The sequence below is a fragment of the Pseudorca crassidens genome, chromosome 20 (assembly GCF_039906515.1).
Source record: "Pseudorca crassidens isolate mPseCra1 chromosome 20, mPseCra1.hap1, whole genome shotgun sequence".
Taxonomy (NCBI): domain Eukaryota; kingdom Metazoa; phylum Chordata; class Mammalia; order Artiodactyla; family Delphinidae; genus Pseudorca; species Pseudorca crassidens.
In genome coordinates this window covers 2,026,575-2,042,240 of record NC_090315.1, presented here as the reverse complement: position 1 = coordinate 2,042,240, position 15,666 = coordinate 2,026,575, and the positions used below count along the sequence as shown (strand labels likewise).

The following is a 15,666-nucleotide window of genomic DNA, read 5'->3' as shown; positions in this document are numbered from 1 at the left end:
TGGGCGACGCGGCGCCTTCTGGGAATTGTAGTCCAGGTGGGCGGGCAGTCGCACGAGCCGGGGCGCCTGAGACGCGGCGCGTTCTGGGAGCTGTGGTCCCAGCTGGCGCACGGACTCCTCATTCCAGCGCCGCCGCGTCGCCTGCCGGGAGCGTCCGCCCGCGCACCAGCGGGTGAGGTGGGTCTGGGCGTGGGATCCACGCGCGCATTGCCGGAGAGAAACCACGGGAAACCCTGAAGCGGCGAACGCCTGCGGTGGTCTAAGCGAGATGTGTGGGACCGACACGCGCAGATGGAGAGCGAGGGGCTGACCCCGAGCCGCGCGTGGACCGACAGACGGACAGACCGAGTGTGGAACTCTGTTCCAGTGCGGGGCCTGCTGACTGACCAGTTGTGTGAGTGTCTGGTTGTGTTTCTGTGTCTGAGTCGTTTTGCTGTGTTTCTGACTGACAAGCTGGGAGCGTGTGGTCGGCTGATAGGATGTCTGACTGACCTGATCAAGTGTGCGACTGACAAAGAAGTTGTTTGAGATTTTGTCGGAGGGTTGTGTGTTGTTGTGCGTGAGAGGGTGTGTCTGTGACTGACTGATTTCAGGCGTAACCGAGAGTCTGTGTATGTGACTGGCTGAGACAGTGACTGATGATTATGAATGACTGGCGATGCTGTGAGCTCCTGTGTTTATTGGACTGACTATGAGTGACACTGAGAAAGTTTGGGTGCAGGGGTATATTTTGGGATATGACTGACAGACTATGCCTGAGGTAGGGTGTATGCATGGAACTATGTGATTGACTGGGAATTGTCAGGGGGACTATATTTGGATGATTTGCAGGGAGTTTACCAAGTATGTGACAGAGAATTTGTCTGCAGCTGAAATTATGTGACCTGCAGTCACCCAGCTGGGTTGATGTCCACTAGCACCTTCTGTGGCCTTAAGCCTGGCAGGGACTGTGGAGTCATCAGATTGGGCATCTACTGCATGTCTGCTGTGTGCCAGGCCTGTTGTCAGGTCGGGTACAGGAAGGAGCAAGAAATGAAAGAACTGCTCTTCTAAGTTGGTTGAGCAGCTGTGGACAGCGGACCTCGACCTGATGTGAGGTCAGCACGTTGGGGGTGAGCTGATCATGGTTCACGTCCCTGTGTCTCAGAGGCTGTCCTCAGGGATTTTCCAAAACAGCAGTTTCAGGGGTACAAAAGGGAGCTTGGAAACTGTCGCTGTATTTATTGTCAATCCTGCCACCCCTGTACCCACTCCTCTGAACAATGATTCCCTGCCTCAAACTCCGCCTTTCCTGGTCCCTCCGTTTTCTCAGCACCTGTTCACTGTGCACTTGCTATAGGCACTGCGGCTCCAGCATGCCCAGTGTCTCTGGGGAAACAAGGTTAGAACACAGAGCTGGGGGAGAATGACCCGGGGCACTCAGAAGGATACTTAGCCTGCTTTCAGGTGCTGGGACGGCTCTTGGAGAAGATGACAGCTAAAGTGGGGCCTGGAGAACTAGGAGAAATTGCTCAGGTGCAGAGGGGGATTTTAGGACAAGAGAGTAACAGGGACAAAGGAATTCAGGAATTGGGATAATGGCAAAGGCAAGGTTGCAAGAGGCCCAAGTAAGCTTTACAGTGGAGTTAGGGGCTAGAGCACAGCTTTGCCAGAAATCACCAGCTGCCACTGAAAGGTTTCAGGATTGAGGTCTTGTTTTATTCGTGCTCACTTCTCCCTGTGCTCAAGGTCATGGCTTCAGTGCCAACAGTTGTTATCTGTTATTTTGCTAATTAGATCTTAGCAGGTGTAAAGTGATATCTCATTGTGCTTTTTTTTTTTTTGCGGTACGCGGGCCTCTCACTGTTGTGGCCTCTCCCGTTGCGGAGCACAGGCTCCGGACGCGCAGGCTTAGCGGCCATGGCTCACGGACCCAGCCGCTCCGCGGCATGTGGGATCTTCCCAGACCGGGGCACGAACCCGTGTCCCCTGCATCGTCAGGCGGACTCTCAACCACTGCGCCACCAGGGAAGCCCTCTCATTGTGCTTTTGATTTGTAATTCTCTGGTAGCTGATGATGTCGATCGTCTTTTCATGTGCTTGTTGACCGTTTGTATATCTTCTTTGGAGAAATATCTAGTCAAATCCTTTGCCCATTCTTTAATTTGGGATTATTTGTCTTTTTATTATGGAGTTGTTCTAGATACAGGTCCCTTATCGGATATATGATTTGCAAATATTTTCTCCCATTCTGTGGGCTGCCTTTTCACTTTTTCTTTTTCTTTCTTTTTTTTTTTTTTTTTTTTTTTTGCCTTGTCACACAGCTTGCACAATCTTAGTTCCAACTCCTAACCACTGGACTGCCAGGGAATTCCTCTTTTCACCTTCTTGATGGTGTCCTGCAAATCACAAAGGTTTTTAATTTTGATGAAGTCTAGTTTATCTATTTCCTCTTTTGTCACTTACCTAAGATGGCTCTGCATTATTTTTGAGTGTGTGTGGAATACTGACCACAAAACCACACACTGGGTCACAAACCAAGTCTCAAACCAGCAAATATCAAAGGATTAAAATTGACCAAAGCACATTTTCTGAGCACAACAGGGTTAATCTGGAAATCAGTAATAAAAAGACTATCAGAGGGCTTCCCTGGTGGTGCAGTGGTTAAGAGTCTGCCTGCTGATGCAGGGGACACGGGATCGTGCCCTGGTCCGGGAAGATCCCACATGCCGCAGAGCGGCTAGGCCCGCGAGCCATGGCCGCTGAGCCTGTGCGCCCGGAGCCTGTGCTCCGCAACGGGAGAGGCCACAACAGTGGGAGGCCCAGTTACCGCAAAAAAAAAAAAAAAGACTATCAGAAAACTCTGAATTGTTTGGAAATGAAGCAGCAGAGTCTAAGTAACCCACGGTTCAGGAAGAAACCAGAAGAGAAATTAGAATATATTTTTAACTAAATGATAATGAAGATGCAAAATCAAACTTGTGGGTGTACAGCTAAAGCTATGTTTATAGGGAAATTTATAGCCTGAAATACATGTATTAGAAGAGAAGAAAGGCTGAATGTCAGTTGTCTAAATATTCACCTCAGAATCTACAAAATAATTAGCAAATAAAGTAAGGGAATGCCCCTGTGGCTCCCAGGGGAGTAGGGTGTGTGTGTGAGATAGAAGACAGACCCACTCTGTGTGGAAGGAGCATAGGTCTGAAGCAGACTGGCCATGGGGTCAGGCTACTGGGGTTTGTAGCTCAGCAACCGCTGGGAAACTTTGAGCAAATCCTTTTCTCCTGTCTGTCTGTCTTTATACCATATAATGAGAGAAAGCTCCCACCTGAGTTTGTTGTGAGTTTTAAACGAGTTACTATATGCAAGCATTTAGAAAGGTGCTCAGCACCAAATGGGCGCTGCCCTGATTATTTTGATCATCTGTGACTCTGTGAGAGTGAGTCACATCTCACAGGCCCCAAGCCCACATCTGCCCTACTCGGCAGCCACAAGGCAGGGCGCCAAGTTCACAGGATAACCAAGTTCTGATCTTCCTGCAGACCCATTTCCAAGGCTCCAGCCATCCCATATCTCACTGGAGGTCTGCTGCCCAATGGCCATCCCCAAGAGCCTTGTGAGCCCGGTGCCCTGGGAACAGGATGACTTTCTCCAAGTGAAGGTCGAGCATGAGGAGGCCAGCTTCTCTCAGGTCCAGGAGTCTAACTTTGGCCACACCTCCCACCCTGAGGCTGCCTGTCTGCGCTTCCGACACTTCTGCTATGAGAAGGCATCCCAACCCACGTGAGGCGCTGGCCCGGCTCTGTGAACTCTGCCGCCAGTGGCTGCGGCCCGAGGTGCGCTCCAAGGAGCAGATGCTGGAGCTGCTGGTGCTGGAGCAGTTCCTGGGCGCGCTGCCCCCCGAGATCCAGACTTGGTTGTGGGCTCAGTGCCCCGAGAGTGGCGAGGAGGCTGTGGTGCTCGTGGAAGACCTGACTCAGGCACTGGACAAGAGAGGTGAGGGGGTGACAGGCAGGTGCTCATGGCACACGGGGCAAAGCCTGGACTGGAATGTTGGGGGTGCAGGTTTGCACTTGGGGGCACTCACCCAAACCCTCACACACTGCGTTAAGCAGGTCTGTTTTGACTGCCAGTGACCAAAAGCCCAGCTCAAACTGACGGAAGCCAAGGAGGGAGGTTTCATGGCTGTGTATCAGGAGTTCAGGTGACGGCATCAGGATTCTCTCGTTCTCCTTTCTTTCTCAGTTGAGTTTTCCTACGTTAGGTTCATCTTTAAGTAGCTTCTGTTCCCAAGGGAGACACAGTTGGCCCAGCAATCTCATGCTTGTGCCTTATCAATGTAGAAACCTCATGGGGAGAACAGCGAAAGATCCCTGAGCTGAGCCTCACTGAGCTGAGCCTCACTGAGCTGAGCTTCACTGAGCTGGTCGGGGTCTTGTGCTTGTCTTTGACTGACCAAAGCCCCAGGGACTGATGTGAGCAAGGGAAGTTCCCCAAAGGAAAACCAGGATGCTGCTATCAGATAAGGGAGCTGGATGCTTGGGGCTGGGGAGGGGGCAGAAACGCCATGTGTCCCGATGCACCCCCTTGGAGCCCTCCCTATGCTGACCTCCAGCATCTGGGTGAGACAGACCTGCCCCAGGCCAGAGTGGGCACCATTGCTTAGAGACCCACTCAGGTGTCGCAGCTCAGGGAGACCCGATGGGACACCAGGAGGACCCAGCCCCACCTGATGGGAGCGTTTGGTGGGGTGGGTGTACCAGCACCAGGGCGGAGGTCGTGGGCAGGGAGACCATGGAGTTTGGGCTCAGAAGAATCATCGAGGCTTGGTACGTCCAACCACTGCTCTGCCGCCTCCTGGCCGTGTGTTTCTTTTGTGCCTCAGTTTCCCTGTCAGTAAAACGGGGATTGTAGTCCTAATACTTACCTCAGTGTCATCGAGAGGTGTGAACAAGGCAGTCTATGCGGCCTGTGAAACGGTGCCTGCACGAATCAGACACGTGGTAACTGGAGCTGTTAGGAAAATTTGTTCTGCTCCCTGAGAAACGAACCTTTCTGAAAGAGCTTGTCAGATGCGCTCCCTTGGCCCCATCAGCTATGCCGAGACACGGACTGGGTAGGAGGGAGGGCGCAGCCCCACCCTTCTGTAGGGTCAAGAGAGTCTTCAGGGAAAATGCAAAATGGCACTGAAACAGCAAGAAAGAACCACACTCCAGGCAGAGGGACTGGTGAGAGGCAGAGGCCCCTTGGGTATGGTATGCACTGGTGCATTCTGGGAAGAGCAGGTGGTGCAGTGTTTCTGGAATAGAGGAAAAAAGGGTGGTCGGGACCCAGCATGTGGCTAGGGAGGTGGAGGAACTTAGGGAACACCTGTGGGTCTAGAGGAGGAGGAGATTCTAGAGCTAAAATCCCGACTTGACCACTAGCTAACTGTGTGACCTTGTACAAGTTACTCAACCTCTCTGAATTAGTCATGTGGTCTTGTACCAATTACTTAAGACCTCCCCTCAGCTGGGCCTCAAGTTTCCTTGCCTGAAACCCAGTTGTCAAAGTGCCCCTTTCTTTTTTTTTTTAAAGCATGGATCATTCTTTTTTTTTTTAATTTAATTAATTAATTAATTTATGGCTGTGTTGGGTCTTCGTTTCTGTGTGAGGGCTTTCTCTAATTGCGGCAAGTGGGGGCCACTCTTCATCGTGGTGCGCGAGCCTCTGACTATCGCAGCCTCTCTTGTTGCAGGGCACAGGCTCCAGACGCGCAGGCTCAGTAATTGTGGCTCACGGGCCTAGTTGCTCCGCAGCATGTGGGATCTTCTCAGACCAGGGCTCAAACCCGTGTCCCCTACATTTGCAGGTAGATTCTCAACCACTGCGCCACCAGGGAAGCCCAAAGTGCCCCTTTCTGAGAGCAGAATGAAGCTGAAACGAGGCAATGGGAGTTACCCATTGCACTTGGAGCCGAGCACAGAACAAGAGCCTAACAGTGGCCAGCAGCCCTGGGAGGCAAGCAGAATAGCATCCCCCTCTTGCAGATGAGAAAACTGCGGCCCAAACAAGGGCAAGACTACCCAACCCTTGGAGCTGGCGAGCGGCAGAGCTGGGGCCCCATTGTGGACTTAACCAGCAGTTATTCCGGCCACCCCCCCCCACTTCCTGGAATCTGTCCAGTAAACGATGTCCAGTCAGGCGTCCTAAGGTGCACTGTGTACCCGTCAAGGGCAGGTCCGTTCAGGAATGCTTCTACCTCGTACACAAGCCAATCTCCAGCTGCCGCTCAGCCATGCTCTGCCTTCACAGCACATTATAAAGAGCAGGCCTCAGGCTTCCCGGGGGCTCAGGGAGGCCCGGTGGAGGCATCACCCACCCACCCACAGCAGCAGCTGTCTACTTGGGGTTCAAAGTAGAGTCTACTGCATCCTGGATTGATTCCCTCATTCAGCCGGTATTTACTGAGCATCTGCAGATGCATCCAGGTCCAGGTGGCACGGACAGAGCTCAGGCCTGCCCAAGGGAGCAGGCACATAGGCGCCTGGCGTGCTCGCTCTCTCACTCTCTCCCTCACTCTCTTTCAGATCCATTCAACCTCAGGGTTTTCCTCCTGACACTTGTGACAAAATCAGGAGCCTTAAAGAATGGAGAGTTTGCAGTGGGTGGTTTGAGGAGTGGATGGAAACATGTGATGCAGGTTTTTGTTTTTTCTTAATTGAAGTATAGTTAATTTACAATGTTGTGTTAATTTCTGCTGTACAGCAAAGCGATTCAATTATACACGTGTATACATGCTTTTTTATATATATAAATTTATTTGTTTGTTTATTTATTTATTTTTGGCTGCATTGGGTCTTCATTGCTACGCGCAGGCTTTCTTTAGTTGTGGAGAGCAGGAGCTACTCTTCGTTGTGGTGCGTGGGCTTCTCATTGCGGTGGCTTCTCTTGTTGCGGAGCACAGGCTCTAGGCGCACGGGCTTCAGTAGTTGTGGCACGTGGGCTCAGTAGTTGTGGCTCGCGGGCTCTAAAGCGCAGGCTCAGTAGTTGTGGCACATGGGCTTAGTTGCTCCGCAGTATGTGGGATCTTCCTGGACCAGGGAACAAACCCATGTCCCCTGCATTGGCAGGTGGATTCTTAACCACTGCGCCACCAGGGAAGTCACATACAATCTTTTTAAAATTCTTTTGCATTATGGTTTATCCCAGAATATTGAATATAGTTCCCTGTGTTATGCAGTAGGACCTTGTTGTTTATCCATTCTATATATAATAGTTTGCATCTGCTAATGCCAAACTCCCAGTGATATCATATGGTATTTGTCATTCTCTTTCTGACTTACTTCACTTAGTATGATAATCTCTAGGTGCATCCATGTTGCTGCAAATGGCATTATTTCGTTCTTTTTTATGGCTGAGTAATATTCCATTATTACTGGTATGGAATACCAGTATATTCAGTATATATAATACCAGATGTGGTATATATGTACCACATCTTCTTTATCCATTCATCTGTTGATGGACATTTAGGTTGCTTCCATGTCTTGTCTATTATGAATACAGCTGCTATGAACATAGGGGTATCTTTTTGAATTATAGTTTTGTCTGGATATATGCCCAGGAGTGGGATTACAGGATCATATGGCAACACTATTTTTAGTTTTTTGAAGAACCTCCACACTGTTTTCCATAGCGGCTGCACCAATTTACATTCCCACCAACAGTATAGGAGGGTTCCCTTTTCTCCACACCCTCTCCAGCATTTCTTATTTGTAGACTTTTTGATGATGGCTATTCTGACTGGTGTGAGGTGATATCTCATTGTAATTTGGATTTACATTTCTCTAATAATTAGCGATGACAAGCATCTTTTCATGTGCCTATTGGCCGTCTGTGTGTGTGACACCGGTTTTGATGGTGTGGGAGGACAGCACTGTGCCCTTTTGTCATCCAAGACACCAAATGAGAAACCCTCCTTTGGAAATGGGGCCAAATATCAGGAGTGGCCCACATCTCCCCTTTCAGAGTGAGGCCAGGGCCCAGCAGAGAGGGGAGGCCTGGTATGGAAAAAGTGGTGACACTGTGGTTCAGATTGTTGCAGGCTGGTGCTGGGATCTGAGCTCTCAGAGGCGAGCTGTAAGCAGAGCAATTCGGACGAGTCAGGGCCACTGAAACCCTGGTAGGAGAGCTTTCCCCAGGACCCACCTTTGGTGATGCCTGCGAACCTGAGGGCAGCTCAGAGAGGCAGGCCGGACTCTCAGCGAAGATGTGGACAAAGTCTGTCACCCAAGAGATGGATTTCAGGAAAACTTCAGGGCTTCACAAGGGCGCCCTCACAGACCAGCCCGGCTGTGAAGCTGGTGCTTTGGGGGACAGTCCCAACATGTGACCAGACTTCACCTCCCAAGAGGAGACTCTTTCCAGAGAGAAAGTGGATCCACTGGATGGTTATGGCACAGAGCCTCCAGGCACGTACTTGGGGAGGAAGCCCTCCAAGAGTGGTGAGTATTGGAAGACGTTCCGGAGCCCCTTGGCCCTGGAGGCCCACCGGAAGAGCCATGCTCGGAAGATGCCCCACACCTGCAGTGAGTGTGGGAAAGCCTTCAGCCGGAGTGCACACCTGGCCCAGCACCAGGTGGTCCACACAGGGGCCAAGCCCCATGAATGCAAGGAGTGCGGGAAGGCCTTAAGCTGGCTCACCCACCTGACCCAGCGCCAGAGGATGCACACCGGGGAGAAGCCCTGTGTGTGCGAGGAGTGCGGCAAGGCCTTCAGCCAGAGCACCCACCTGACCCAGCACCTGCGCATCCGCACAGGATAGAAGCCCTACAGGTGCCACGCCTGTGGCCGAGCCTTCAGCAACTGCTTGGCTCTGATCCAGCACCTGAGAATCCACTCCGGAGAGAAGCCCTATCAGTGTCAGGTTTGTCCAAATGCCTTTGCACAGAGCTCGTCCCTCATCGAGCACCAGAGGGTCCCCACGGGGGAGGAGCCCTACAAGTGCAGCGACTGTGGGAAGGCCTTCAGCCGCACCTCAGCCCTCATGGTTCACTTGCGGATCCACATCACCGTCCTGCAGTGCCCGAGGAAGCCTCCCCACAGTGGCACAGCATCGAAGAGAAACCTGAGTTCTGAAAGAGCTGGGAGGGACGGGGTGGGTGACTGCTGAATCCCCCCAAATGACCAGATGCTAAAGGGCAAACTCTGGGGCTGTCCAGGAACAGCTCTTCATTCTGGGACCCAGATGGAGGCCCCTGATGAACATAAAGCTATTCAGGTCATCTGGCGAAGCTTCTAGAAGGCTCCTGCTGCCCTCCATACCCCACTCAAGCCCATCTCAGAGAGAGGACAGCTGAGCTGAGGATGTGGATTGCTCCTCAGAGCCAAAGCAGTCAGGGTCAAGTTGCTCTCAGGACTCAGTGGTCCCTGGATGCTTGGGGCGGGGAGGCTCCAGCTTCACATTCCCACATGGCATCTCTTCTTGCCTGTTCCTCTCCCACGCAGCCCAGGAGGGACACCTGCCCGTGCCCACCTCTGTGCCTTCACACATGCTGTTTCCCTCCACCTGTTCACGTCTGACTCCAAGGCCAGCTTGTGAGGCTGCCTTTTCCAGACCCTCAGCCTCTATCGCATTTTCTGTGTCCTGAGCGTACGGCTGGCCACTTGCCCGGCATCCGTTTCTCCCTCCCTTCTCCTTCCACATCCCACCAGTCGTCAGCCCTGTTGGTTTTACTTACAACCACCTCTTCTCCATCTTCTCCACCTTTGTTACCTTATGCGAGCCCACATCACCTGTCACCTGGATTCCAGCAGGGGTCTCCTTCCTGACCCCTTCCTGCTTTCATTACACACACATACACACACCACACACATCCCAGACCACACATCTACACAGACCGCATACATACACACACCACACACATACACACACCACACACATACACACACCACACACATCCCACATACCACACACATCCCAGACCACACACATACACACACCACACACATCCCAGACCACACACATACACACACCACACACGTCGAAGGCCACACATCTACACACACCACGTACATACACACACCACACACATAATACACATAGCACACACATACCACACACCACACACATACACACAGCACACACATACCACACACATCCCAGACCACACACATACACACACCACACACATCCCAGACCACACACATCACACACATCCCAGACCACACACATACACACACCACACACATCCCAGACCACACACATACACACACCACACACATCCCAGACCACACACATACACACATCACGTACAGACACACACCACACACATACACACACCACACACATAACACATACCACACACATCCAAGACCACACACATACACACACATCCCAGACCACACACATACACACACCACACACACACCACACACACCACACACACACCACACACACACACACACACACACACACACACAATTGTTTTCTTTTCCACACCAGCTTCCAGCAGGCTCTTTCCACAGCCCGAATCTGATTGTATCTCTCCATGTGGGAAGCTCTCCACTGCATCACCTTCCACAGCAAAGCTTCCTGAATGGGTTACAAGTTTGCCAAGATATAAGCTGCTTTGGGTGCCAAGCCGTCTCTCCAGTTACCTTCCTGTGTGTGTAGGAATACTGTCATTTTTCTGTGTGTGCAGTGAAGATGGTTTCAAAGTCCTGCCCTGTGGGATAAACCTCAGATCCGTCATCTGCTGTTCACGGTCATCCATGACTGGCCCCCAGCCTTTGTCTCCCGTGGCCACACCTCCCACACACCAGCCACACGGAACAACATGCGGTTCCTGAAGAAGCCACCCTTTTTCCGGCGAACGTGCCTTTGTGCCTGTGCCTGGAACCCACCTCTCTTCTTCCCTCCAAGATGTTTCCAGTATCCCTCCCCAGCCACCTCAGACAGACTTCAGCTTGCCCCCTCTGCTTCCAGAGTGCCCCCCCCTTACTCCTCTTAAGCCTCCTACCATATTATATGTACTCCTTACAGAGCTTGGAAACTGTGTTTCCCAAGGACACTGTGAGCTTCCAAGAGCAGGGGCCATGTCTTATTCTCAGTATCCACAGCACACAGGGCAACGGGCCCTGACCCATGGCTGCTGAATGCATGACTGACGCCTTCCCGGAGGCGGTCACCATGCCGCACCCTACGTCGTCCTTGTAGATGTTTACGTGGCTCTCTCCCCTGCGCCAGCTGTGGGCCCTACAGGGCAAAACAATCCAGTTTCTCCAGGGCCCCAGCACTCAGACCAGCCTGGCACGCAGCAGCCTCAATAAAATGTTCCTGTATTGAGTCCACCCTTTCCATGGCCCCAGAGCCCCCCTGGTGCCGTGGGCTCTGGCAGCCAGCATCCTGTCACTGCTCTCTGCCTTCTCTCACAATGCTGTATCCCTGTCCCTCTTGCAGGGTCCATGTCTGTAACTGGATATCGCAGCCTCTGTTTCTAACTGCCAGGGCGTCAGCCTTCTTTCCTTTGTTTCTCTGATGACCCCATCACGTGTGAACCATCTGACACACCCCATACTGTTGTGTACTGGTCATCGTCACCATCTCTCCCTGTGTTTCTCCCTCCGTATTGGATTCGTTCCTTCTGTGTCATGAGTAAACAAAGACCGACCGACGTGGGTGGTTCAGAACAGGAAGGCTGAGACCCAGGGAGACGGAGATCTTGTGTCAGCATCTCTGAGAGAGTCCCAGGTACACCTAGACACAGGTCGCCTTCCACACAGAGTGTGGCCAAGGCCGAGAGACTGAGAAAGTTGACAGATGTGGGGGGAAACTCAGAGGCAAGAGATGCATGTTCCCAGTGCCCCCAGGCCTCCAACAGGCTGCAGGGAGTGGCCCTGAAGTTAGGCTGCTTTGGGGGCATCGGATAAGTGACCTCCCTGAACCTCAGTGACCTACTCAGCCTGGAAAGAGGGGATGATCAGATGTGCTTGGATCTTCCTGGATCTTCCATCCAGGAAGATCCCACATGCCACGGAGCGGCTAGGCCTGTGAGCCATGGCCACTGAGCCTGCGCGGCCGGAGCCTGTGCTCCACAACGGGAGAGGCCACAACAGTGAGAGGCCCGCGTACCGCAAAAAAAAATAAAAATAAAAAAAGATGACGTAATAGTTTGAAACCAGGTAGGTTTTAACAGCCTTGTTATAGGACAGAATCACAGTGAGAGACTCATGAAACCATAAGTATAGTTGGAAATGAAATCACATTCTTTGTGATGATGGTGGAAAGAATATTTGAAGAAATAATGGCTGGAAACTTTCCCAATTTGGCAAAAGGTATAAACTTACAGGTTCGGAAAGCTCAGTGAACCCAAAACAGCAGAATCTCAAAGAAATCCATGCCCAGACACATCCTAATCAAAGCTGAAAACTAAAAACATTTCAACTTTTTGAAAGCCGCCTGAGAAAAACTGTGCCTCACATAAAGATTAATACAAAAGATCATAGATTTCTTTTTTATTTATTTAGCTGCGCCACGTCTTAGTTTCACAGGATCTTCGTTGCCTCGTGCGGGATCTTTAGTTGTAGCATGCTGGATCTAGTTCCCTGATCACAGATTGAACCCAGGTCCCCTGCATTGGGAGCGCAGAATCTTAACCGCTGGACCACCAGCGAAGTCCCGTAAGATCATAGACTTCTTATCAGAAATCATAAAGGCCAGAAGGCAGGGGAACAACATTTTTAAAGTGCTGAGAAAAAGAACTGTCAGTCCGAATTCTATATGCAGTGAAAATGCACTTCAAGAATGAAAGCAGGGGCTTCCCTGGTGGCGCAGTGGTTAAGACTCTGCCTGCCAATTCAGGGGACATGGGTTGCAGCCCTGGTCCGGGAAGATCCCACATGCCACAGAGCGACTAAGCCCGTGAGCCAGAACTACTAAGCCCACGTGCCACAACTACTGAAGCCTGCAGGCCTAGAGCCCGTTTTCCACGACAAGAGAAGCCACCACAAGGAGAAGCCCGCGCACCACAATGAAGAGTAGCCCCCACTCGCCGCACCTAAAAAAAGCCTGTGCGCAGCAACGAAGACCCAGTGCAGCCAAAAATAAATAAATAAAGTGAATTTAAAAAAAAAAAAGAAAGCAAAGTAAAGACATCCTCAAGTGAAGCAAAACTAAGACAGTCTGTTGCAAGCAGGCCTGTACTAAAAGCAATGCCACAGGGACTTTAGATTGCTTACATTAAGAGAAGTATGATGGTGGAAAGTAAAATTGATGACATTTTCTGGTAGGGTTTTCAGTGTATGTTAACGTGGTATATATGACAACTGCAGCATAAAGAGGGGGGTATCAAAATTCATTCAGTGACATATTTGAGATTTGTACATTTGACTGTATATAAATTATATCTCAAAGAAAACCATTAGTGTACAAGATTTTTTAAAAAATTTAAAGAGGAAAATAAAATAAAAATAAATAAATAAATAAATAAAAATTTAAAGAGGGGAGGATAAAGAGACCTATATAGTGATAAAGTTTCTAAATCCCACTTTAAGTGGTAAAATATTAATTCTAAGTTGACTGTGAAGAGTTAAGTATGCATACTGTAATCCTTAGAGAAATCCCTAAAAAAGACTATACAAAGAGATGATCAAAAACTCAGTAGATGAATTAAAATGGAACCTGAGAAAAAATAACCCAAAAGAGGGCAGGAAAGGGGAAACAGACGGATAACAGAAGGAACAAACAGAAAAGAAAAAGGTGGACCAAAACCCAAGCATATCCATTGTTACATGTAAATAGTCTAAACATACCAATTAAAAGGAATTTTTTAAAAAATAAAATAAAAAACCTACTTTAAATATAATGATATAGGTAAGCTTAAGGTAAAAGAGTGGGGGAAGGTATATAATGTGAAAACTCCATCAAAGAATGCTGCAGTGACTATGTTAATATCAAACCAAGTAGACTTCAGAACAAGGAAAATTACCAGGAATAAAGAGAGAAATTACATAGTAATAAAGGGCCAATTCACCAAGAACACAAAACAATTCCAAATATGTATGCATCTAACAACAAAGCCTTAAAATACAGGAAACAAAAACTGGTAGATCTGAAAGAAAATAACAGGCAAATTCACAATTATACTTGGAGACTTCAACACCCCTCTCTCTAGAATCAGCAGAACAAGAAGACAGAAAATCAATAAGGATACAAAAGAACTGAACAACATATCAACCAACTGGATGTAATGGATGAACTGCCAATAGTCGATCTTTTTTTTATCCACAAAGAAGTAATGTCCCATGATTTAAAGTAACACAAACCTATTTTTAAGCCTAACATTAGGCTGTTACTAATGCTTAACCCCAAAAGTCAATGACCTAAGTTTCCACCTGAAGAAAAGGAAAAAGAAGAAATTAATTCAGAAGTAAGTAGAAGGAAGGGACTAGTAATGATACAAGAAGAGATTCACAAAGTAGAAAAGAGACAATACAAAAATAAGCAAAGCCAAAATGTAGTAAGTTCTTTGAAAAGATTAATGCAGTTGATGAGCCCCTAGCTAAACTGACAGAGAGAGAGGGAGAAGGGACACCACATCAGTCATGAAAGAGGTGACAGCACTACAGACCCTGCAGGCACTAAAAGAATGCAGGAGTGTTACGAGCAACTCCATGCCAGTAAATCAGACCTCTCAGAAGAAATAGGCAAAAACCCAGTTTATCAAGTATTAGTTGATAATGCCAGCCTAATACACAACTGCTGTATGCCAGCATCTCGAGGGCCAAGCTCCAGGCAGGAGCTGGGCAATAGTCCAGGAGGGCGTCGGGTGGGGCAAAGGGGGCTCAGAATCGAGGGACAGTGGGGAAGGACAGGACTCCCACTCCTCCCACAGCTCCAAGTTCTGATGTGGGAGACCTGGCCTCTGGTTGGAGACACAGTCTGGCACCACCACATGGTGGCCACTCAGACTGGGAAGACAGAACTACACAATGCAGCCTCTGAACTGCCTCCCAGTTCAGTCAAGTTCTGTTTGGAGCCTCAAGCTGCCCACCCACACCTGCTGGCGACTGGGCAGAGGTGACTGGGGAGTAGCTTAACGGAAGAAGGCAGAAGAAGGCAGTCTTGAAAGTGGGGGCCCAGAAGCACCCCTACCCTCGGCACCCCTACCCTCAGGATCCAACGCGGAGCCCATCCACCTTCAAGACCCAGGATCCCAGCCCACTTCCCTCGGCTCTGGGACTCCAGCCCCCCTGCATCAGGGCTGCCATTGGCCAAAGACACATTTTTAAAGTCTGTCTTCACGTTTATTGTTTCCTGGCATGGTTGAGGAAGAGCCATCCCTGCCCTCTCCCCCCAGGGGAAGTCCAGCTTCCAGCTGCAGGAAGAGGGATCAGAGCCAGACTGGAGAAAGGACTTCCCAAGGATACCATCAGCAGCCTGGGTCTGCAGCCGAATCAGCTTCCTAGACAAATTTGACAGAAGAGAAATGCTAGGGAAAGGAGGCTCCCTGGTGAGTCAGAGCAGACCTCACTGAGACCCCCCAGGAAGGAAGTGGCTTGGTCAGCTGCCAGCTAAGACCCCCCCACCACACACACACACCTGGGCCTCCCTACAGGTGCTCCAGCTGGCCAGGCCACTCTCTGCTTTAGGGCCTTTGCCTATGTGGTTCCCTGCCTGCAATTCCCCCCCACGCACCCAGCAGA

At 50.2% G+C, this 15,666-nt stretch overlaps 1 protein-coding gene across 1 annotated transcript; it reads left to right on the top strand.

The window, feature by feature from the left end:
• The first annotated feature begins 183 nt into the window (after positions 1-183).
• On the top strand, positions 184-13,055 carry ZSCAN22 (zinc finger and SCAN domain containing 22). The gene is given in 6 exon segments (XM_067721188.1): positions 184-394; positions 3,522-3,754; positions 3,756-3,975; positions 5,298-5,301; positions 8,066-8,124; positions 8,127-13,055. Coding segments are annotated over 6 exon segments (1,626 nt in total). The 5' UTR covers positions 184-291; the 3' UTR covers positions 9,134-13,055.
• Positions 13,056-15,666: the final 2,611 nt, after the last annotated feature.